At 39.4% G+C, this 25,854-nt stretch overlaps 1 protein-coding gene across 3 annotated transcripts in view; it reads left to right on the top strand.

Annotated features, from left to right (window-relative positions):
- The window catches only part of SYT16 (synaptotagmin 16), a 103,300-nt gene that overhangs the window by 68,690 nt on the left and 8,756 nt on the right, over positions 1 to 25,854 (top strand). For 2 of the 3 annotated variants that reach the window (XM_087727490.1, XM_087727485.1), the window contains exons 4-7: positions 11,639 to 11,851; positions 15,022 to 15,275; positions 19,843 to 20,286; positions 21,630 to 21,819. In XM_087727490.1, coding sequence (XP_087583616.1) covers positions 11,639 to 11,851; positions 15,022 to 15,275; positions 19,843 to 20,286; positions 21,630 to 21,819 — 1,101 coding nt within the window. The remainder of the gene's footprint in view (positions 1 to 11,638; positions 11,852 to 15,021; positions 15,276 to 19,842; positions 20,287 to 21,629; positions 21,820 to 25,854) is intronic. The other variant, XM_087727480.1, reaches the window with a different exon arrangement.

Genomic DNA, 25,854 nt, shown 5'->3' with positions numbered 1-25,854 from the left:
CCCTCTGTATTGGGTGTAAATATGCATACATTATGTTTTCTGGGAGCTGGCTTCAAATACGCCTTATAAGCTAGATGGTCAATGATAACTATGGAAAACACCTTTGGAGAACCTTTCCTAAAACAGTTTTAGAGGGCACAAAGGCTTCATCAGTTCATGCAAATTCATATCTGATCAGATAATATGTTCTTAGCTAGATGTTATTAGAGCTAAGGATAGGTAATAGTTCATAATATTCCATTAGCACCCCCTTTTTTGCTAGCATCTCTCCCCCTCCCTCCCCCCTCTCTCACACACACATTCCCTTGTAGGTTCCTAACATAGGTATCAGCCGAGGTGGCGCAGTGGTTAAATGCAGCACTACAGGCTACTTCAGCTGACTGCAGTTCTGCAGTTCGGCTGTTCAAATCTCACCGGCTCAGGGTTGACTCAGCCTTCCATCCTTCCGAGGTGGGTAAAATGAGGACCCGGATTGTTGTTGGGGGCAATATACTGACTGTAAACTGCTTAGAGAGGGCTGAAAGCCCTATGAAGTGGTATGTAAGTCTAACTGCTATTGCTATCAGCAATTAAAGTTCAAAGGCAAGGCAAGTTCGAAGGCCAATAATTCTTTACCAGGATTTATATTTTAATCATTGAAGAACTTGGGATTTTGTTTGAAATCCATTTCTCTTTTTGAGATAGGCTTGAATAAACTAACATTCTTTTTCTGGTTTTGACTTTGGACAACTTTGCTAATGTTTACTTGCTTTTTCTGTATCATCTCTGGAGATTCTCAGTCATCCAGGTCATGGTTTCCCCAAAGGTGCTTTTTCCAAAAGGCAACTGGACTGTCTTGGTTTTTTTTTTCTTTGAAAACATTTTGCTTCTCATTTTGCAAACATTTTGCGAAATGTTTTCTAAGGAAAAAAACAAGTCCAGTTGACTTTCAGAAAAAGCACCTTTGGATCTACCTATATCCACATAGGTACTCTACCAGTATATACATGACTTAGATTGATTTTATCATCAAATAGAAGCAATCTAAGTCATGTATATACTGGTAAAGTATTTTAAGGGATAACGCTTAAATATGCCTTCATGAATCAATTTCCATTTTTAAATCTTCTATCAGGAAGTATTTTTCAATTTCAATATAAGGAGAAATTTCCCAGCAGTGAGAAACATTCAACCAATGGAACAGCTTGTTTTCAGAAGTTTGTGGGACCTTCATCACTGGAAGCTTCAAGAAGAGATTGGACTGCCAGCTGTCAGAAATTCTGAAAGGTCTCCTACTTGGGCAGGGTGGGGTGGGGTGATTGGACAAGATGCACTAGATGACCTACAAGGTCCATTTCTTCCAATTCTGTTACTCTGTTAACTATCAGTTTCTGTTCCATGTTTGTAGTTCTAGAGACTGGGCTTTCTTTTATAACTCACGTGTCTCAGATGTTATTTCAACGTGACTATTGAAAGTATTGGCAAAATTGTATCTCTTCACATGAAGCATGAAATACTCTTTGAACTTCACATCACTTCATCAGATGGAATTGCCTTGTACCTGAAGACAGAACCAGTTGTCCTTAAGGGTTTCACCACAAAACCGCGGTAGACTAAAGCGCGTGTGACTAAAGCGCGGTGACAAAACCGCACCGTCAAAACCGCGCGACAACAGCGCGCCGACAACAGCGCGCCGACAGAAGCACGCTGTAACATAACCCTAAAAATAACCCTAAACCTAAACCTAAACCTAACGCTAAACCTACCCTAAACCTAACCCTAAACCTAACCCTAACCCTAAACCTTACCTTAAGTTAAATTGCGCTTCTGTCGGCGCGCTGTTGTGGGTGCGCTTTTGACATCGCGGTTTTAGCGCCGCGGTGTTGGCGCGCTTTTGACGTTCGCGGTTATGTCGTGCCACGGTCCTTAAGTTCAGTAACAAATTGAGAGAGAAGACACTTTCACTTTTGACCAAATCTCCTTTCCCGACATACTTTAAAAAAAAATGTTTTCAGGGTTCTGTGTTCTAAACAGATTCTATCCACTGTTGTTAAATCAGACTTTAATTTCTTCAAATCCATTCCCAAAACTGCAAATCTTTGGTGCAGCTGAAATAGTACTTCTGATTAAATTTTCGACAGTGGCTGCCATTTGCCATTGGAGAAAAATTGCTGCTAAAGTAGTCATTGGTTAATATGTGTATATTGAGTACCTGCATAAACGTAATCTATCTCCTTCCTTCCTTCCTTCCTTCCTTCCTTCCTTCCTTCCTTCCTTCCTTCCTTCCTTCCTTCCTCCCTCCCTCCCTCCCTCCCTTCCCTCCCTCCCTCCCTCCTTCCTTCCTTCCTTCCTTATTATATATATAAATGGCTGTATGACTGTATGTATGTATTTATGTTTGTGTGTTCCAGCATAACTCGGTATACAGATGACTTACCCTCTGGAACAAATACTGGTGGTGGGGGGGACACCCCTGGTGTGTGTGTGTGTATGTTCCAGCATAACTCTGGAATGCCTGGCCTATTATGGAGAGCAAGGGTGGCATCCTAGAGCGGCAATTGTTGGTGATGTCAGTTCCTTCGCAGCTTCCTCTGGAAAGCCAGCAATGACGTTCACCCTCCAATGGACCAATGGGAAAGTGCCTGATGGATTTGGGGCAAAGTGCCAGGATCGTAGACAGGGTGGGAAAGGGGAGCGCATGGGAGAGGGAAAGGGAGAGGGCAGGGATGATGGGCATGGGAATAGGGGGAAGAAAGGCCCCTCTCAATGGCTTCCTGTCAGACAAATGCTTTGACGTCTATAAATACCTGGGCAACGCCAGGTTATCAGCTAGTATCTAACATATTTTGTTCCTAAACACAGAAGGGATGACTCTAAAAATGAAGCTTCTATCTCTTCTATCTTTCCCAACCTAATGTTTTTAAGATGTGTGAGATTTCAAATTTGACCAGGGAATGGCTAAGGAATTAAAAGTGTTGATACCCCTCCTCATCTGGAGGGGACAGGGTTAGGGAAGGCTATCTTTAATATTTAATCTTTGCTCTTCAAGTGCTCTTTCAAGCACCAAACATATGAAAACTGAATAGAAGAGGGCTGACACTGTCTTGATGATTACCCAAGCTGAGGTGGTCTGGTACATAACATTTTGTAATGGAAGAGAGATTATTTTTAAAAGCCTTCTCCTGTATCCCTGGCCCATAAATGTGTTCTCCTGCCTCAAAATTGTAAACACTTGTCTTGGGTTTTTTTTTCAGTGGAGTTTCTTATGTATCTGTTTTCTCTCTTTTATTGCTGCTTTTTGGGGGCAGGGGGATGTGGCTTTCTCCACTTTTATTTATTCTTTACCATCTTTCACCTAGCTCCCAAAAGTATAATCGAGGCTTTGAATGATAAATTGACACAAAACAAGAGCAATACTTGAATGCTTTTTGTTGCCATAGAAGCACTTCTGGCAGATCACAGAAGGACCCTTTTGCTAATAGTAAAGTATGAGAAGAAAATAGACACGCTCTTCATCAAGTAATTGCTGTTGATGAAAAAGCAAACAAGCCTTATGTTCTTAGTCCAGAATAGTCTCTACTGAATGTACATGAGTTTCATTTTGGGAAGGGGCAGGAAGCAACAGGAGAATTAATATCTTATTATGACAATTATCGTCCTGTGCTTGAATAAAAGAGGAGCATAAAATCAAGAATATTTGGAGATAGCTTAGAAGTGCCAATGATATGTTTAACTCCACGTCTTTTCTGTCTTTCTGAGCTCAGAAAAATCATCTTGCAGTTTTCAAGATTGCTTCCTTTTAAAGAGAGATAAGTAATATTTCTCTGCCATCTCTCGGGAAAATGATTGCACTAAAAATTGCTAGTGATCTGTATTTGGATATGGGCATACATCAGACACATCAAAGCACGAAGATCTCACATGCAGATGTTGAGTTAAAATAGTAAAAGAGTTCACAGTCCGTCTAAGCATAGATGTGAGACCAAACCAACATTTACGTTGTCATGCACATGTATGCAAAGCAAAGTGTAGTCTTGGGCTAATGCCAAGCTTTCACTGTACACTCAAAAGTCCTTGTGATCACTGATGGTCTTACACTAGCTTTCAGTTGCAATGGAAGCTGGAAATGCAATTCTACTATCTGGCCCTGTGATATACGAGCCATAAAATCACTGGCGTCCATAGCTTTCTGCAAATTGATATACAAGTGTAGTAGTTGCCAAAGCTGTCTGAGTGCCCATAAACTGAAGACTCCTCGAAGACCAGCTTGGACTCCTGATTATGACATTGAAAAATCCTCACACTTTTCATCGCAACAACAATACTGGGGTTCATCATTGCATTCTTCCTATTTTTTAAAAACTTCCCAAGGTAGACATAGTGATATTTAGCAGAACAACAGGATAAACAGAACTGGAACGGACTTTGGAGATTGTCTAGTGGCTCTCCAGCCTCTTCTTAAAAGCCTCCAGTGACGGGGCACCCACAACCTCTGAAGGCAAACCGCTCCATTGGTTAATTGTTCTCACTGTTAGGAAATTTTTCCTTAGTTCTGCATTGCTTCTCTCCTTGATTAGTTTACATCCATTGTTTTCTAGGGGTTTCCAGCCAAATACTAGCCAAATCCAAATCTTCCAAGCTTTCTGTGGGTTGCCAAGGTCAGCCAGATGCTACCATCTAGTTGATCCTGAGAGTCTATGCACACATTTTACCATCAGGAGATGGTTTCCATAAACATTCATACATTACAACCTATTACAACTCTTAAGAGGCAAACTTCAATATAGAGAGAGTTATATATCTCGGGTTGAAATAGTGCATTTCCTCCTGTGTTTCCTAATTGAGCAAGAACCAATAATTTCTTGTGCATAGTTGTTGTAATGGCCTCTCCTCACCTTCTTTGCATCAGATCTTAGTTCCTCTAATCTTCATACTTGCTTTAGATTTATGAGATCCCAAGTTCAATTTGTGGTATCTCTTATAGGATTGGGAGAGCTCACTGGATATGACATCCAGAAGTGCTCCCAGTTCCTGTAGATTCATTGTCTACTTACCTATTGCAGACTGATTGTCCCAGATTCATGGCTGACATCATTAATCCTGAAAGCAGAAGGTGTGAATTCTTTAGTTTTTAATTTCTACCTTATCAGTTTCTGTAATTTCTTGATAGCATCTGAAAGGATTAGTTTAGTACTGCTACCATCCATCAGAAGTATATGATAATTCTGGAATTCCACTGAATTATCAACTGCTTCTTTAAAATTCTTATACGGAAGCAGAAAATACAATTGGCTTGACAGATGGTTCGGAGCTATTAAGCAAGAAGCAAACAATATTTTGTACTTTTGATATTTACAAGCTTCTTGAGAGTGCCAGTTCAATGTTCCTTCAAAGTTTGCTTTGCTTGATGGGCATAACTTAATAAGGTTTTGTTATGGTTATGGCTTCATTATATTTGTTAACAATGTTTTCTTGGTTACTGTATCTTGCTAATTGACATAGAGCTGCTTGTTTCTACATTTTCTACATTTTCTCTCTGTATTAGACCAGGAACAAGAACTCTTCCATTCTTTTGAACATTTCTGATTTTATACATTCTTTTTTTTTAAAAAAAATCCTTCCATTCTCTTTACTCAATGACTTCACTAGCTACACTAGTAGTTCTCTTAGAATAAACCTTATTAACACGCTTTCAGCAACCTGCAAGCAATGCTGCATCTCTATTGTTTAAAATACGTTTTCTCTTGCCAACTACCCCCTGCCCACGACAATTGCTTCTCCAGTAGACGCATGTATGCTATATGGAAAATACTTAATAAAAGGCTGTAACAATACAATTCACAATCAAACCAACGGTTAAGAGACTGAATTGCAGTTTCCAGAATGCTGAATTATTGGACAAAGTCAATTACAGTCATTACTGAGATAGTAGATTCATGGTACAAAGCACAATAAAGTAATCCATCTTCCTTTCTTCCCCCCTCCCTCCCTATAAACCAATTGCTTTCTTTTGTCTTCAAGCACACACAACCTTTTTCACAGGATACACAGAAAATATATATATCCCTCCCTCCCTCCCTCCCTCCCTCATCTTCTACCTACCTACCTACCTACCTACCTACCAACTTCCTACCTTCCTATCGCCTTGTATCTCAACCAAGGGACTCTGGGAGGCTTAACAATTCTAAATTATAACATGTTCTGGCCAGATCATGGTCCCTGATTGATGCATTCCCCTAATCCTTTACCTCCCATGCATGCCAAGAAGCCCTCAGTTGTTTACCATTCTTACAGGCCATATACCTTCAATAAAAAGCCATCTCAGAGACAACCCCCCCTTGAAATAGCCAGCACACACCTACAGTAAAGCAATTACAATCTTTTTATCTTTAATTAGTTGTATGCATTTTTAAAAAAATATTACATGCCGCTTACATGAGCCGAGGTGGCGCAGTGGCTAGGGTGCAGTACTGCAGGCCACTTCATCTGACTGTTATCTGCAGTTCAGCGGTTCTAATCTCACCGGCTCAAGGTTGACTCAGCCTTCCATCCTTCCGAGGTGGGTGAAATGAGGACCCAGACTGTGGGGGCGATATGCTGACTCTGTAAACCACTTAGAGAGCCCTATGAAGCAGTATATAAGTCTAACTGCTATTGCTATTGCTATTGCTATTCAGAGTTACTGCATGAAATGCACACAACGTGCCCACACAGCAACTAATTTTACAGCAAAAAACCCTTTCTTAACTTTTTCCAAGTTTAATGCCTTAATTCTGAGGCTTTTGTTGTGGTAGAATTCCAGTAGCATAGTTCCTTGCCATTATCTTTATACTCCACTCCAGATGCTCTTACCTACCCAGCTTATCCTGCTCTTTCTTTTCATAGGAAGGGACATACTTACAAACAAAAAGATTATTGCCATTTACTATGTTTAGTTTCCAAGATCGTTCCTATGGATCACAAGAAATAAAATCTATACTGGGAGCTGGTGCTGTGATTTGCAATACTATACGTCAAAGTCGGGACAGAAAGTCATCTGTGCACTAAAGGAGGTAGCCAAGGTAATGATGAGAGAATGTGATGGAAATAAGTGCCTGTGTGAAGTATGGCTTCAGAATACGCATTTGTGCTCTAAGGAAGTGAATCCTTGGTAGATTGTTCATCTCAAGAGGTAAATATTTACTTGCAAGCTGTGAACAAAGAAGATTGTTCTGTGCAGCAGTTGAAAATATGACATTTGAGAAAGAGGGATAATAGGATGAATAAAAGCATGGCAAATGTGAATGAGAAGTAGCTTCACCTTGAATAGTTTAGATGACAATCAAAGCATCCCCTGTACTTTAATTCTTGTGGGTGTGATTAAAGAAACAGTCCAGCTTCTTGGCCTGACACTGTGATTCTTGTTCTGAAATATAATTGAGCCTGACACATGAGAGACATTGGCAGAGTTAAAATAACTAAAATTGAAGGTATCTGTGCGACTAGAATGAAATCTGTGCTAGCTAATGACTGTGTTCAGATTGGAAGAGAAAGTGTTAGATTTTAGCATGTCAATTACAGTAAGAAACAAAGAGACTTTTGCATTTTGGTTAACCGTTTTGCATTCTTCACCATCCAACAGCATGGGGTTATTTTTATTAAGCTAGACAGATCTTGAATTTTTTTAATGGAAAACTTGTGGCTATAATGAATTAAATAAATGATTTTCCCCATTAAAATAAAATGTTGTTATTAGTTACAAAGTCGTGTTCCCCATCGCAACCCCATGGACAATATTTCTCCAGGACTTCCTGTCCTCTACCATCCTCTGGAGTCCATTTAAGCTCAGGCCTCCTGCTTCAGTGACTCCATCCAGCCACCTCATTCTCTGTCGCCCCCTTCTTCTTTTGCCCTCAATCTTTCCCAGCATGAGGCTCTTCTCCAGTGAGTCCTTCCTTCTCATTAGGTGGCCAAAGTATTTGAGTTTCATCTTCAGGATCTGGCCTTCTAAAGAGCAATCAGGATTGATCTCCGCTAGGACTGACCGGTTTGCTCACTTTGCAATCCAAGGGACTCGCAGGAGTCTTCTCCAGCACCAGAGTTCAAAGGCCTCAAAAATAATATGGACTAATATAAACATACAAAATTGTAGAAAGAATGTTTTACAGCAGATATGAGCAGTGTTTCTTGGGCCAATAAACACTCCCAAAAGTAAATTTCATCCATGACCTTCTGCTTGGGATGCTGATGAGCGTATGGAATCTTTAGAAGAACAATTTTTATAAGGAATGTTTGGTAGACCACTTTTCTGCTTTGCTTCTGTCATATTGGAGATGTACTGTTAGGGTATATAAAGACATACGGTTTGACAACATGAACAGAACTGGGGGCTTCTCTTAGTAAAAACAGCAGTTAGTTGTATGGATATAACATGACTTCTCCACAGGGAAGTGAAGAGAGCTTGTTAAACATTCCCAAAGAGTTGGAAATGAAATGATTGACCATGTTTATTTATTGTCAGAATGAACAACAAATCTCATTTATGCCATAGTGGTAATATTTTCAATGGTTCTGTAAGGAAGCTTATATTACTGCAAGGAACCCTGTTGTTTTCATCTGCAATCTTTTGAGTGAACATTAGGTTTAGGTTCATGGCCATGTAGTAGGTACTTCTTAAGAGTGAAAGAAAAGCCTTTTGAGATAAGACAAAAGAATAAAGTAGCCTATCACCCTGTTTCTTCCAGTGACTAATTGTAGGAAACTGGAGCTTTTACTTTAAGCACCATATTTATTCCTAGTTTTTTTTAAAATTCACTTAGACAAAACAAAATCCAAGAAATGAAGGAACGGAAATGTGTTCCCATTTTAACTAACAACTGTTGAGCACCTTATGTCATTCATCATTCACATTAACCCACAGTGTATTTAACATAATGTGCTGAATGTCATAGTGGTTAAGGTCCCCCATTATAGTCAGCCATAAGCCAGAAAGTTTATGCGATGTTTTTTATTTATTTTCTTCATTAATTTATATTCTAAGCACCTAAATGTAGATGCTTAGCTCTCTGTATGAATTCATTTGGTTTAGTGGTTAAGGCACCGGGCTAGAAAGTAGGAAACCATGAGTTCAAGTTTCACCTTAACCATGAAAGCCAACTGGGTGACCTTGGGCCAGTCACACACACACAGCCTACCTCACATGGTTGTTGTTGTAGGGAAAATAGGAGGAGAAATGTGTCTTGGATCTGTTTGATGCCTTGAGTTACTTCGAAAGTTAACAAAGGTGGAATGCAGATAAATGTAAAAAATCCCTGTTGTTCTTTGGATCTTTTTTATATACAGTGTGAAACACAATAACTGGTATTACAGTAATCATTTATAAATTTGACCTCTGTCTGTGGGGAAAGGAGATTAGTTACATAAAGGTGTGCCAAGACAATATTATCTAGCATTAAGGATAGAGAAAACCAAAGTGAAAAGAAAGGGAGATTGAAATCTTCATGCTGTGTATGCTCACAGCTACACATAGTATGCACATGCATTAAATGCATGGGTATGAAAGTTAGAAATAGGCATTCTCAGTTAATAGATAGAGACTTATCTATTCTTGTGCCTTGTTAGTATAAGACCAGTTCTATGACTTTGACATTGAATAATTTGCTACGTTATTTTAGGCAAATAATGCAAATGCTTGACTTTTCTATGCCTACAGACTTATCACAAAGCTTTGGGGTATTTCTAGAGTGAGTTTGAGGTATGAGCTAAGTTTACAAATTTGGCTATGAAAGAGCAGGTGTTTCAACACCATCATCTACTAATTGATACAAAAAATAGTGTGCTGCTTCTTGATTTTTCATTTAATTTTTTTCCCCATCTGCATCCAGGCAAACAACAGGAGGAATCTTTCCTTTGGGAACTGCTGGGGTGGAGGGGTGTTGGATATAAGTGACAATTTGTGTGTGTGTGTGTGTGTGCTCATTCTCTCTCATTTTCTCTCACACAACTACACAAGCATAGTCAGATGCATTTGAATATACCAGCTGTCTGTTGTGTTACTATGTTGTATTGTTTTTTTTTTAAAGGATAAAGGAATACAGTTCTGGCAACACAGATTTTTTTTCAGTATTGTCAAAAATACATGCAAAGAATATGGAGTGCATGTCTTTGAACACTAGTTATTCTTTTGCGTAAACATGTTGTTAGCCTTACTGTATTTTGTATCCAGCTAGGAGATGGCCTTCTCTTTGGTGGCCCGAGGGACTTGGAGATCTGTCAGACACGCTTCCTTCACAATCCCATCAGTTCTGCTACCTTAATCAACAGTAGCACAAGACTTCATGGTGACTATCACCCTGTGTCAGAGTTTTTGTAGAGCTTTCAACTGACTGACTATATTTAAAAAGCAAATCTTGTTGACCATTAAAATGATGACTTTGACCAAGTAGCAAAGAAACTGGGACTTTTAATGGCATTTTCTATGCAGGAATTCTCTGTACCTAATATACATGGATAGCAGAGAGAAATAATTGATATGGAGTATTGCAGCTGATCTTGAAATGCTATCCATGTTCTTTTATGACATGAGTATACCTTATGCTTCAGGGTAGAATGGAGATTGGAATAGTTGGGGAGGCTTTTTCATTTGTAATTAAGTTCAGATGGTAATCATTGATCTCCAATAAATATTCCCTTTCCCATGCCTACAGCACTTTGTAAACTATGCTTAAAAATATTAATAGCGGTGATGCATAAATAAGTGTCCAAGCCAAATGGCATTTTAAGTATCTACTCATCATGTACTGCTCATATAACATTGGGGAGGATATGGGGAACAAGGTTGAGCAGTGTCTGAGTTACAGTTACTACGTTTGCTTTTTCAGCTGCAGGGTTAATTCCATTGCTCGTTTGAGGAAGATAATGTGAATGTTTCCTCTTTGCTGTAGCATTTGACATCTTCATTCAGGATAAAGTTGATTGGTAGAAAATCCTTGAAAGTTTACATTTATTATTGAGATATTAGAAAATCAACTATTTCAAGTAAAACAAATGAAACAAAAATATTAAACATCCTCTTAAAGCAGGGGTGTCAAACTCGATTTCATTGAGTGCAACATCAGGGTTGTGTTTGATCTTGGGGGGCCAAGGTGGGTGTGGCCAGGGTGGGCCTGGCCAGCTCAATGTCACTCCTATTGGGGGCACCTGTGGCGGCCCGAGCTCTCTGCCAGTGAAAAATGGCTCCTGAGCTCTGTTTTCGATTGCCGCGGCCTCCTGCAAGCCCTTTCCAGTGAAAAAGGAGCTTGGGAGGCCTCCTCCTTGGGAGGAGCCCGTTTTCACTGGCAGAAGCACTGCGGGTTGGTCCTTCGCTGTTCCCAGGGTGGCCCCATGGGCCAGATCTAAGTACCTCGTGATCGAGGACCCGGACCTTGAGTTTGACACCCCTGTCTTAAGGGAAAGAAAAAAATGGAATGACGACTGGGGAGAGGAGTAAAAAAACCAAACATTCATTGTTGTTATGAAGATCACTAGCAGAAAGATGGCACACCTCTTGGTAAAACACCAATAGCTCATTGGAGATCGTGTATCCCGTGGCTCCTGCCTTGTTTTGTCTTTCTGAGTTTGTATGATGATGATTCTGCCTCCTGGGCTGTCAAAACCTTCTGTGTGTCTCTTTTTCTCTCAGTGAACAGTTATGGGGATGATGAAGATCTAACAACATCCTCAGACAGTGATGAAGAGGTGATTAAACAGTTTGAGATCTCAGTTTCTCGTTCGCAAAGCTTTCGATCAGGAGTTTCTGAAAAAGGAATCCAAGCAGGTTTGGAGCACAGGCCAAAATTTAACTGCTTGTTGTCAAATCATGAAGAATACAGTACTGAGGCCTCTGAAAGTGAAGGTATTTTATAACTCTTTCAAAAAAAAAAACACCAATAATGAGATAAACAAAAAAATGGCTCAGTCAAGGGATGCACAAGTGGTCAACAACATGTCTAGAATTTGCTCCAGGGTTGAAGGACTATGGATATCATCTTATACTAGCTCTGCTTCTGCTAAGCCTCTCTTAAAATCAGTCGAAGTTTAACAGTAAAGATGACAAAAGACATAAAATCAAAAGCTTATAATGTTAATCTAAAATCAACACATCACTTCAAAAATGAAATGGGGAAAAATAAGAATAAAATATTTTTAGTAGTACCTGGGAAACAGGGGTGCATTCACAAGCTTCTTAACTTCTCCCATAACTACATCTAACACCTTAATAGGTTGATATAATGAATATTTGACTTGGGTAAACTGTAATAATGGTTGCTGTAGCCATCACTCTTGTTTCCTTAAGAAAGCACAATTAATACCATTTTATGATAAGACAAACTTACAGGTAGTTCTCAATTTACAACCATTTGTTTAGTGGCCATTCAAAGTTACGACACTGAAAAAAGTGACTTATGACCATTTTCACACTTAACAGCATTCACTGTGATAACATGACCAAAATTCAGACACTGGCATATATTTTATGAGGGTTGCAGTGTCTTGGGCTCATTTTATCAACTTTTCTGGCCTCCTGAGAAGCACCTAGTTTGACAAAGTGGCTCATTGGCTAAGACACTGAGCTTGTTGATCAGAAAGGTCGGCAATTTGGCAGTGCAAATCCCTAGTATAGGTCTCCTGCGTGAGCAGGAGGTTGGACTAGATGACCTCCAAGGTCCCTTCCAACTCTGTTTCTGTTACAGTGTTATAGTGAAAGTCAACAGGGAAGCCATACTCATTTAACAATCATCTTATTATCTTAACAACTGTGGCAAGAAAGGTCATAAAATTGAGGCAAAACCCACTTAACAACTGTCTTATTTAGCAACAGGAAACTTCGGCTCAGTTGTGATCATAAGTTGTATGTACATAAATTTGTATTTATCAAGCTGTCTTTGCTGATGACAACTCTGTGAGTGGCACAGGCTCCTAAGATATAACTTCAGAAAGTGAGTCAAGGTGGATTTTAACCAGGTTGCTTGATCTAAATCACCACTCTTCCTCAACCGCAACTTTAAGATGGGTAGACTTCAACTCCCAGAATTGTCCAACCAGTATGCTGAGGTTGAGGTTGCTGAAGCTGATGAACACTGGTTTAGATCAGACTTCTCCAATTAGCACCTTCCAGAGAGAGAATGCCAAATTGGAAAAAAGCTGGAGTTGGTGTGTAAATGCACTTTGGAATATATCTCACCGACTGTTTCTAGTATAGCTAGTTCAACTTTTGGAAAGTCTTTATGAGGAATCCTGCAATAAACTCTTAAGTGAACTCCACGGCAGCATTTTCAGAAGAAACTGAATTATTTGTATTCTGAAATAGGCCCCACTTATTTCAGTAAGGCTTGGCTCCCAAGAGCAGGCATAGGCAGTCAGTAGATTCCCTTGAATTATATTTCTTAATCTTCAAATAGCTTTTGAACGCTTAACTGATACTCTGGCTGCAAGCCAGCTTTGCAAAGCACTGAATATGTGTGCTGGGGGAGGCTGTGTGTGGGAAGTGTGTAAAATAATTTCTCACTAGAGAAGCACTTCTATTCTGAAAGCTTATGGCATTTTATTTATTTATTTTAAATTTTAAAACCTGTCTTCCAGCCTACTGCTCTGGTGTGTGCCAAGTGTATATCAAACATGTACTGCTTATGTTAGAGCTACAATCTGTGATGTACACCATGTTCTATTCAACATCAGTGGTGCCTGGAGTCTTTGTAGTGGAATGAAAAACACCCTAAAACATTCTTGTCGGAAGGAAATCCCAGTGGCCCTCCAAACAGACAGATTCTGGACAAACACACAGGGAATTGTATGCAAGATGCCAGTCTCTTTGCTTGCTTATCCGGGAATTGGTTGGAGTTGATTTTCAGTTAATGAAATCAAAGGATAAGCAGTGGTGACTTCAGGAAGACTTGAATGAGGGAGAAATGCTCTATAAATGTTTGGAAATCTCAGCAGCACATCTCACCTTTCATGAAACAATTTCTATTATTCCTGATTCTGCCAATTTTGCTTCCATTCCCTTTTATTTCTCTACTGGATTATAGGAGTTGCAGCATAGAAGGAACCATTCTTAGTCTTGACTGTGGTGATCCAGAAGTCCTTTAAAAGTTGTAATTTTAATAAAAGAAGGGGAAAGCATTACACTAATCACTCTAGTAGAGTTAATTAAACTTCTTCAACATTAGTTTGATTACAGTTGCAATGGGTGTACAGTTGAAATACCTGAAAAGCCATATTGGGGAAAAACTGTTGTGAAGAAGGTCTATCTATGAGGTTACTAAAAGTAAACACTGATTTGGTGGCACATAATCACTCACAATTATTAATAATTTGGAGAAAAATCATATCAGTAGCATTTCATTACTGTGGCTCCCTTATTTTGGAACAGTTTACTGTCAAAGTTTCATAAAGCTTTCATTATAGAAGTTATTGAAGATGGTTCAGTTCCACCAAGCCTTCAATTGTAATTTGTTGCTAGTGGTATCTGATCTGAAAAAAAAAAAGTTTATATTTCATTGTCTTAAATTTTTAGTGTTGTAACCTGCCCAGAGCCTTTGGATTAGAGAAAGCTATAACACCTGCAAATAAATTATTTGTAAACTTATGGTATATTTAAATCTGCAGTTATCTATTCTGTCATTTATTTTAATTAAATCTACATGTGTTCTAGTCCTACTTCTGTGGATTGGGCCTTCAGTGCTGGCTAAGCCTATGAAAGATCAAATCAAGCTCTCAGCTTGGGGAAAAATGCATTCCTTTGATATAGACAATAGTTTTTTATGATGTTCATCACAGGGAATTAGTCATTGGAGTATATAAATGAAACAAACTTCTTAAGTGTGGGTCTAACTGCGGCCATACCTTTAAATGATATCAGTGTCTTGTCATTCATAACTAAATCTGGGATCCTCAGAACCTGTTTTTTAACTGGAATAGTTTTATTTCATGCTAATAACTCAGACTCTAAATAATTTTGTATCCCTGAATTGGAGTGTGTATATCTATCTAAATATATATATATTTTTGTTTGAAATGAATTAGATTTAGATGGGTTCAGCCACCTGAGTTACCAGGACAATCTCTCTTCTCACGAAGATGACCTTCTATCCATCAGTTCGAGGGTGGTGGAGAGCAGGGGCTCTGGGCAGCCAAAAGACTTTGAGGTGGATGTTAGTGCAACACCCAGCCTCAGCCGACAAGAAACCGAAGGGAGTTTGGAAATGGAAACAGCTTTCAGCAACCAAGGATTTGAAGGGAATGACGAAACTGACAGCTCATCGGCTTGGAGTCCAGAGGTAAGAAAAGGCACTTTTATATAAGAGCATGCGTGGTTCTCTGAAGTCTTGTTAGCAACGGCTGCTTTTGCATGCGCTATGTTAAGACTACATATTGAGTCACAAAGTTTGGGTATTTGTGTTTTCAGCATCTTTGGACTGTGGATATTCTCTTAACCCTGTGATGGTAAACCTATGGCATGCATGCCCAAAGTGGACCATGCGGCCTTGCCTGTTTGTCTTCCGGGTTTCTTGCATGCATGCATGCATGCATGGCAATCAGCTGTCCTTTGTACGCACACCAGTGTGTACATGCACGCTGCCCAGCTGATTGTTGGGTGTGCATGCGCTCCAGAACCTGGACGTTTGGCTTTTCCAGAGCGCGATCCCTTCGCGCACATGGCAATACTGAAAACCAGCCTGCATTTGCACTTGGCCAACTGATTGTAGGGTGCACATGCACGCTAGAACCCAAAAGTTTGGCTTTTCTGGAGAGTGGCCCTGACAACACACACGTGTGATGTTTCCGCACTCAGTGCCGAAAAGGTTCTCCATCACTGTCTTAACCATTGAGTAGGATGGTTTTCATATGATCATGTCCAAGGTAAAGTGGCAAATATAAAAGGTTCATATTTCAAAGCTTTGTTTAATCATCTCATCATCTAAACACATGGTTTGTAGTCTAGGCAATAATCGGTGCTCAGATAGATGAAAAACTTCACTACTTGAGTATGTCCGCACAGATAACTTAAATCTACTGTCACATCCCTTTCTCTAGTTACAATTGCAAACTGTACTATGCTACTATACGTCTAGTGGGAGTTGTTAAAGATCATGACAAGTTGCAATCCCTTGGACTATGTACAGGAAATATGAAACTTGGCTCTTCTCTACAATGAGTGATTGATATTATTCCCACTGTACAAATTGTAAATTGAAATGGAAAACTAAGATTTTATTTTAGAGGGTCTTCTCTAAGTTTCAAAAATCCATCTCTCTGTCCTACTGTGGTTTCCACTCCATTTATTGCTAACAGAGCAATTTTGCTTCCTAGAATTTAAGAGATCAGGATGTTGTTGTAATTCCTGTCAGGGGCACTGAGAGTTGAGTCCTACATAGCCACAGGGGCAATCCATGCAGGGAATCTGCTAAATTACATTTGAAATTTCTCCCACCTCCAAACAGTCTTTCTAGTTCTTGATTTGCCTTCATATGGTAGCCTCTAGGTCAGTGATGGCACCAAGTGCCCAAACTGGAACACGCGTGCATGCATGTTCATGTGCACACGCTCGCCAAGAACCCGAAGACCAGTTGGCAGCATGCATGCGCACGCCGCCCAGCCAGCTGATTTTTGGGTTTCCGGCACATGTATGCGTGCCAGCCAGCTGGTCTTTGTGTGCATCGGAGAACTGGAAACCCATAGACCAGCTGGCCTGTTATTTGGCTTTTTTTTGTGCCATTTTGGGCTGTTTTGGGGGACAAAATGGCCTGAAAACGGTGTGGGTTTTGCCCATTTTTGGGGCTGTTTTCAAATCATTTTCTGATGCTGCAGCACCCACGAAGATCAGCCGGCCAGTGTGCATGTGCACTCCGGAAACCAGAACAGTAGCTGGTGACGGCACACATGCCCACAGAGAGGACTCTGCATGCCATAGGTTCACCATCACGGCTCTAGGTGCTGTGGGATGCTTACTTGCAGATCTTGGAAGTTGCTTTCTACTGCCTCTAAAATATTTTATAAAGTAGGACAGGAAATGCCATATAATAGTATTGTACCTTCTTTCTCTCCCCTGCATATTGCGCAGGCATCTTGTTGCAAACAAAATTGTGGTAGCCATTCTGCCTGAATTGTTCAAGTAGGTACTTGTTCTCCACTTGGTTTGCTTGCTGGGTACTGCAGTGTATTTTTACCCTGCCTTACAGTGTTTTGACGCAACTCTTTTTATGTGACCCATTGTTTGTGACAGTGCAAAAAACTTGGGTCAAGGTTCTGACTAGTAAGCCCCTTCCTATGTTTGGAGCACTGAACATAGCGGGTCTGGATCTCTGTATGCTTTGCAGTGATTACATTCCTATCATATAGTTGCACGATCTCAGATGCTTTTTTTTTAGATCTAGTTTTTTAGGACCTTGAATTACTCATCAGGCAGCTGATTGGTTAGTCACCTCAAGTGACTTGTCTGTCTCTCCACTCTGAATGCCACTTCCATAATCAGTCTGTTGATTTACAAAAAGGCTTTACACACTTCTTTTTTCTTTTGTTAGCTCCTCTTTATCATTCCTTCTGAGCCTACAAGGAATTGATCACTTGGTCCCTATTGAGTTCTTCATCTACATCTTCTTCCTATTTTTAGAAAAAGTAATGCCTGAGCTTTTATCTGAAGGGCTGAGCTGAAATGAAGGATACTTTAATCATTCATTATGAGCCCCTCCCGTATGATTCATACAAAGATACCTCCTCCTGCTCCTCTTCTTCCTCAGTCTTGTCCCTCTCTTGATTTCTGTATCTTCTGATCATCTCCATTGGTTGTGGAATTAAGGTGACACAGTTTCTCCCATCCCACTCCATGAATATACATGTCCTTCTGTTAGGAATAGTAAGATTTGGTGTTGGGGTTGTCCCAACTCGGTCAAAAGAAGATCCTTTGGCTGCATCATTAGTGAAAGGAGTAGTTTTACTAAAGGCAAGTGGTTACAAGCCAGGTAAAAACCAGATCCAAGGTTTGTAGGCAAAATCTGCCTACTTATTTCCCCTTTCCCCTGCCTCTGTTATCTGTTTAGTGCCCAATGGGATTCAAATAAAATGTTTAGGTAACAGTCCTGATTTTTGATGGGCTCGGTGATGGATTTTGTAATTATTACACACACTTACCTTTGCCTATATTGTGTTGAAGTGCAAATATTTCTAGAATGACTCCGACTCCAATAGAGAGAGGTGGACAAACTTAAAACACCATTCTGTATTCTGGTACTTCTTGCTGAAAGGCAGAATAGTTGATTGTGTTTAAAAGCTGGCATTGAGCAAGGTGGCATCTTGTTCTGGAGGCCTTATGTACTCTCTGATCGTAAGGCTGGAAGGGACCTCTTGGCTCTTCTAGTCCAACGCCTGCTCAAGACAAGAGACCTTATACCATCCTGGTCAAATGGTTGTCCAGTTTATTTTTCAAAACCTCCAGTGATGGAGCCACCACAACTCCGGGAAGCAAACTGTTGCATGTGACATTTGTAGCTGAATGCAGCCAGCCCACTTTGCAGGGTAGTGACCAAGGATGTAAGAAACTTTATGTTTCTTATTACAGAATCAACAGAATACTGGGCAACAGGCAGAATACAAGGCATGGTGAGTGACCTGTCTCTGGTGAGGTGATTGACAAGTAGTTGTCATGGTCATCATCAACATCATTGTTATTATTTCTTTCTGGCACTTCTATGCCATTTTCCAAATAAAAATATAATCAGGGCAATTGAAAGGAGAAATAGTGACCACCAGCAGCAAAAGAGTAATATATAAAATATTCTGCATCAGTGCGCTAGAAGGGTTCTGAAATACAGCTGTAGGAGTAAATCCTTAAATTCCTTCTGAAGACCTACTCTGCTCCCTGAATATCCTGTTCTTTCACAGCATGTTCATGTTTAAATAGAAAGGAAAGGTCTCTATGGCAACCCGTTTTAATCTGAGATTAAAAAGCACCTTTGAACAGAAAACACACACCCAGGAAACTAAGCACCTGACTCTCCCTCTTCCCTCTTCACAGGTTTTTCTTTTATCAAAAGTAAATTTTGTATTTAAAAAGAAGAAGAAGAAAAGGGATTAGGCAAAAGATAGATGAATCTGTCTGGAGAAATGCATTGAAAAATAGGAAATAAAATGTTTTGTGAGGTTTGATGTCATCTGTAGGCATGAAAATGCTTAGATTTAGTGCTCAGAGAAGACTAAAAATATATGTTTATGCCTTCACAAGGGATGAAGACATAAATGGAATATTCTGCTTTTTATGATAGGGGAAAGCTCTTTGCAGAACAAGAACCAGTAATGCATTTCTTTTTGTACAGATAATAAATGGCATTCAAGAATTGGTCCCAAAATCTTTTTGTCAAACCTAATTCTTACTTATCTTTCATACTTATCTTTTCAGTAATGGAGGATTTTCTTCTTAGATCTGAACTTTTCTTCTGTATTCAATCCTTTGCTCTTAATATGTAACTCCTCTGTATGGATCCCACCTCTCCATTCTGTTTGGCCTCCTGTCTTTCACAAATAATCATTCAACCATATTTCCATGAAGCTCCTGACTCTTACTTATTCTTCACGGATTTCCAAGCCATGCTATGCTTCCCTGTCCATTATCTGTTATTCCTTTTGAAGTCCTAGACCTTGTCTCTTTTTCTCTATTTTCTCCATTACCAAAAAAAGGCAAAAGTGTCCTCTTGACTTGTGTCTTCTTCCAACTCAACATGCTTTTTTCCCATTTCTTGTTGGCAATTAGACAAAACCCAGAATCACTGATCTGCAACTATTATTTAATTGCTATATATAAGTAAATAACAGGGTTTTACAATTCCAATGTTGTATTTTTTTCTGTTAAAGGAACATGAAGAAGCAAGTGTTCTTCCAGCTCATACTAGTGCCTATGAGCCAATTTCAAGATGTGGTGACTTAGATGTCATCTTTGATTACAAACCATCGAGCCAGAAATTGGTGGTGACTATTGTCGAAGCTAAAGATATCCCAGACAAGGACCGCAGTGGAGCAAGTACCTGGCAGGTACACACAGTCCTGATGCCCAGCAAGAAACAGCGAGGGAAGACAAGTGTCCAGAAAGGGCCCAACCCATTGTTCAAGGACAAAGTGACCTTCACTAAGCTGGCCCCTGAAATGTTGAGCAGCTACGCCCTCCGGTTCCGTCTCTATTCTGTGCGCAAAATGATGAAGGAGAGAATGATGGGCGAGCAGTTGTTTTATCTTAGCCATCTCAACCAAGAGGGGGAAATGAAGACCACGCTGGTTCTGGAACCAAGGAGCAACTTATGTGTAAGTAGAATTAAATTGGGGACAAATTACTAAAGTTCTTATTGCATTTCCTTTCTCTTGGATAAAAGAGGATAGTTTACAGCCATGAACTATATACTGTCCATAAACTGAATGGTCAAAATTGACCTATAAAATAATTCTCACGAATTTGAATCAGAAAAGCTATAAATAGTTAATGGTATGAAATCTAGTGCCCACCCTCAGATGTTTTAGACTTCCCTTCAAACATTTGAAATCCAAAAACCTAGTGGTATCAAAACCTGCAATAGTACAATGGCATGCATAGACTGACTGTACATACAAGCTGGTATGAAGCTATGGGTACATGCAAAGACTTCATACAAAAAATGGGTATTGAAGAGAAGCTGGAACAAAGCAGGAATGGTTCAGATATGTAGAGGCAGTTCTGCATGAAGGCAGAAAGAAAAAAAAAGTAGGACTATCTAAACGGAAATATCAAGATCATACTGTAGATATATTTGAATATAAAGGCAAAGAGGGAAAGTGGGGCAAGGAGAAGAAATATTGTGGAATAGTGACAAAGAACTTATACTGGAGCTGGGTGTGGTCAAGAAGCCAACTGAAGATTTTCAGGTTGGGCAAAACAAGAGAATGAAAAAGGTTGATGGATCCTTGATGCTCTTTGAGCTTGGTTGTTTTCTTGCAGATGTTTCATTACCCAAACTATCACTAATGACGATACCTAGATTGGGTAATAAAACATCTGCAAGAAAACAACCAAGAGCACCCCCATTTCAACCATAAGCCCCAAATATTCTCCTTTATTGGTAAGGAAAAAAGTGAATGATTATTAATAAAGTAGGGAACTTATTTCTCTGAAGGCATATAATGCATGTTGAGAACATGTTGGGTACTCCCATGATGGCTAGGGGGAACTACAGGGTTCCTATAGCAAATGGAACCAATTACAAAGTATTGATTCACTATAATGTAATCTGCCTGGCCTTTCTGATTTAAAAAGTTGTTTGTGGTCTGCCATGCTGTATGAATCCAGTTATTGCAATTTACCAAATATGCATTCCATTGTAATAAAATGATGGGTGCCCCTCACCACCTAAATAAACATGTAAGGTCAACCTAGTAGAAGGCATCAGTGAACAGAGGTATTTAACTGTGAAAGATTATGCTGCCGGGTTTTTTTCTGTTGTTAAATTTATGCAAGACACACACATCACAGTTGCAATAGAATAACGAGGGTAGTTTTCTATATTTTTAATTTTAGCTGCCCATTTTAGTGGAGATCTCTGTATAATACTAAAGAATTCTAATTTCTAATTAATATTTTTTGTTGTTGGCTTAAAAAAAAAAAATCTCATCCACAGAGTGGAGGCTCCCAACTGAGTCTCTCAGCCATCTCTCACAGTGACAGTGCTTCTTCAACCCAGTCTCTGTCCCATGGAGGAGTTCCAGAATTGCTAGTAGGACTATCCTACAATGCTACAACAGGCAGACTGTCGGTTGAGATGATCAAAGGCAGCCACTTCCGGAACCTTGCCATTAACAGACCACCAGGTACATAAACATATGACCTCCTGGTCTCATGGATATAGAACTTGGACTATCATTGCCTTGCTTCTTTGATAAGAAAAAAGAACCGCCCTACAAACACTGGGAGGCATTTTGAAAGAAAGGCCTAACCTTGGGGTGTGTATGACCCATTTGTGAATCCAAATAGGACGGAATGAAATGTTTAATTAGAAATAATAGAAATGTGTCTGTTTGTGGGAAGCAGGTCCTTTCTTTTCCTGAACTCTAGCTTGAAATATTTAGGATTGGGTTTGCTCTGTTCCTCAAGACTAGTTTAGGTTCGAGAAGGAAGGAAGGACACAACTTCTCTATTATAAACCCTAAATGCTTTGGTTTTCCAGGTTCTAGTCATATATATTCTTCCAAACCACAAAAAAAAACATCTTCTGCCACTTGCACTTCTCTTTTGGCGTTTCAGTACAGAATTTTTGAGGAATGTGATTTCACTCTTTAGTTTCCAGTTTGGTCATTCAGATCTGCCTATGCTTCAGTAGAGTCAGGTTTGGTATTTAGGGTAATTTTGGCATTTCTGAGTAATGAGTTGCTTTAGCAGGTATAGAGCTAGACCAGAATTGGTGGTTACATTAGACCAGGTAAGAATGTTCTTACCTGACGTCTTGGGCTAAAGGCTCCAGGACAATGTTTTTCAACTTCCTCTGGCTGGGAGCTCTGGGAGTTGAGGTCCACACATTTGAATTTGCTGAAGTTGAGAAACACTGGTCCAGGGACATCAGAAATCTGGCTATGAACTAGTATGGCCTTGGACTAAAAGCTGCTTTGGAGAAGGTCAGCTAAATGATAGAAAAGTTGGCATGGTTTATTTGTTGGCTCGCTAGTTTTTCAAGTATTTTGAAAGAATGCTTGATTTCTTGGAAATCTTTCTTCAGCTTGCCAGGCACCTTTAAGCACAATCTGTTACGTTGGATCCAGACACATGTTATTTTTCTTCTCTCTCCCAGTTGTCTCTTCTGAATTGTTTTTTTGAAATTGATTAGACCAAGAGAAAGAGAAGACCAAGAATGTATCTCTATGAGGATTTTAAACATTCGTTTCTCTTTTTCTTTTTGCTTGAATTACTCGATTTTTTTCTCTTCCACTTTTCCTAAGGAACACACACAAATGCAGGAACAGTATTTCTTAGTATGATTTCACTTTCCCCCACTACTTAGTTTGTTTCAGCTTGCATTTTTAATTATTTTGTTTCTCCTAAAAAGAATGTACAATAGTGCACAGTATAGGATTGGAATGAGATGATTTCCTGCATTGCTAATTAATGCTTACGGAAAGGTACTGTGAAAATGCTTTCTTTTAAAACTGTGACTTAACTGTGAAAAAACAAACAGACAACAAAAAGGTGTGTGCCTAACAGTGCACAAGACACTGATTAAGGCAAAAAAAAAAAATCTGCCAAGAGAGTGGGACAAAACCAAGCCCCAGGCTTTACAACTCTTCAAAAGACAAAAGAAAAATCCAGATTTCATATGATAATTAGAGCCTTGCTTGCCTGTGTTAATATCCCCAGCTTATTATCCCTACCAAGCAAATATAATAACAATAATATGCAAAAGAGCACATTTGTGCAGTGAAAAACACAAATCTGAAATGCTGGCTTACACTAAGGATAGGACTTCCTATGAAAAAAACCCGAATATAATTGAGATGTAACCTTTGACTGCAGAAGATATTATCAAACATGTTTCCCATGGCAAAAGGTTGGAAGCGTAGGAGATTCAAATGAGTCAAACTTCCATTGCAGCAAGTACTGTAGCTTGTCATAGTAAAGCCATTGTCTTCTGGGATGTGAACAATGGAAAGATAAGCTAGTTTGAGTCATAGGAGATTGGCTTGCTGCCTTCCAAATTGAGCTCATTATTTTTTAAAAAAAATTTCTTATAATGGCAATAGTTCACATTTTTAGAAGTCAGAATAAAGCCTGACTGCCTGCCAAGTAAATTTTTGGATTGGAGGATTGCCTTTTTTGAATATGTTGTAACACTGCCATGGAATAAAGTCTATCTCAGACCAGCTTTGTGTTTAATTACTTGTCTGGTTGCCATAGGCTAGAAGGAGTTCAAAATTGGCAATTGTACTGTGCTGGTTGAGAAGGCTGTTCTCTTAGTTGGCTCGGAGGAGGAAGGCAGTTTCTTCTTACAAATTTGCTAGAAGATCAGTGGCCTAAATTTCCATGGTTGTCACAGGAAAGGCAACCCAAATAGAAATACCAGGATAAATATTGTTGCAGGATGTAATGAAAAGGATCAACCTATTACGTTTTTGACATGCTGTCAAGGGTGAATCCTAAGCCTCAGGGTCAGGTCTACGTTATTGATACGTTTTCTAGGACTTATAGTGAGGCGATTTGCTAGAATTTTTTTGCCCACCACTTGATGTATTCTAGATGTGTCCAGTTTGATAAATAAATAAATAAATAAATAAATAAATAAATATTTCAGAATGAATAAAGTTGTGGTGGACAGAGAGCTATATTATGTTTTCAGGCAAGGCTTCCTGGTGGAGCATGGAAAATAAGGACCAACGCCTTGTCCCAAGTAGTGAGATAGTCATATAGATTTAACAACACTTACTGGCCCAGCCCTGCAAAGCAAATTCAGTTTCCTTGGTGCATCATATAAAACTGTTTTATTTCCTATGTTTAGCTTCTGTTCTGTTTGCTTTCTGCTGAAGCATGTGATGTTATGAGGAGCTGACTGAGTCAGCAATATGAGGGCCAAAGTTCTTGTGTTCGCTAAACAAGCAGTGGGTGTTCTACTGAGCCCCAGCTGAAGACTTCTCCCCCATTCCCAGTGAGGAAGATCAACCTCCATCATGGTATCCCTTCATGTTCATCATGGCAATTCCCATCATGGCAATCATATTTCTTTAAATTGGAATTTCCAGCCAGGGATAATCTGGTTTTTTTTAAATTTTCTGAATGGATAAATTACTTCTGCACAGAATAGATTGTATAGAGTTGTCCTAAAGGTGGTTTTTTTTCCCAAAAGGCAATGGACTTTCTTGTTTTTTTTTTTTCTTTGAAAAAGTTTCGCTTCTCATCCAAGAAGCTTTTTCAGTTCTAAATGACTGGAGGGGAATTCTGTCAAGTTGAGCAATACATTCTTTTGGTTAAATTGCCTACTGGAAAGTAGAAGACTTTTTTTTAGATCAGGCTCACCTTCTTTGGCTCACTGGGACTAACACTCTTTTGTGTTATGGTGCTTCTAGAATGTTCTCCATGAGAAACTCATTTGGTGCTACTATTAAGGGGCTAGTGAAACATCTATATTTGTTTTATTTCTGTTGTATCGCAACTTTTTCTCCTGGAGCTTAAAGTGAAAGCGCTCCCTTTGCCAATTTTTCCTACAATAACAGTCTTGTAAAATGAGAGGTGTGCTGAGAGAGGAGAATAAGTGACATGTAATGAGTTTCGTATGTATGTATGTATGTGTGTGTGTGTGTGTGTGTGTGTGTGTGTGTGTGTGTGTATATATATATATATATATATATATATATATATATATATATATATATATATATATATATATATATATATATATATATATATATATATATATATATATATGAAATATAGACAGACAGACAGATAGTGTCACAACCCCTGGTATGCCCAAATATGGGAGAAAGCTTCCTATCAGCATAGATACAGCACAAATATATATGACACTAGTTACTCTATCTATCTATCTATCTATCTATCTATCTATCTATCTATCTATCTATCTATCTATCTATCTATCTACTATCTGTACACACACACACACACACACACACACACACACACACACACACACACACACACAGGTTTTGGCATATTTGGATCTTTTCCCGTGTAAGATTGAGGGTATCTTGGCGAAATTTTAATGAGGTCCCACTCGCCATCTTCAGGCTGGTGCTTGCAGCTTCGTGCTTGTGCGAGCAAAGCGTGATCGGAGCTGTCATCTTTTTATAAATATTGGTGGGTGGGTGTGGAGTGCTGGCTTTGTTGCTGCAAGCGGATTGGTT

Source organism: Thamnophis sirtalis, unplaced genomic scaffold, assembly GCF_051295495.1.
Source record: "Thamnophis sirtalis isolate CommonGarterSnake01/CBP01778 unplaced genomic scaffold, rThaSir2_p1.2 scaffold_1, whole genome shotgun sequence".
NCBI classification, from domain to species: Eukaryota; Metazoa; Chordata; class Lepidosauria; order Squamata; family Natricidae; genus Thamnophis; species Thamnophis sirtalis.
The sequence above is the reverse complement of the archived record's forward strand: the minus strand, read 5'-3'. Positions and strand labels throughout refer to the sequence as shown.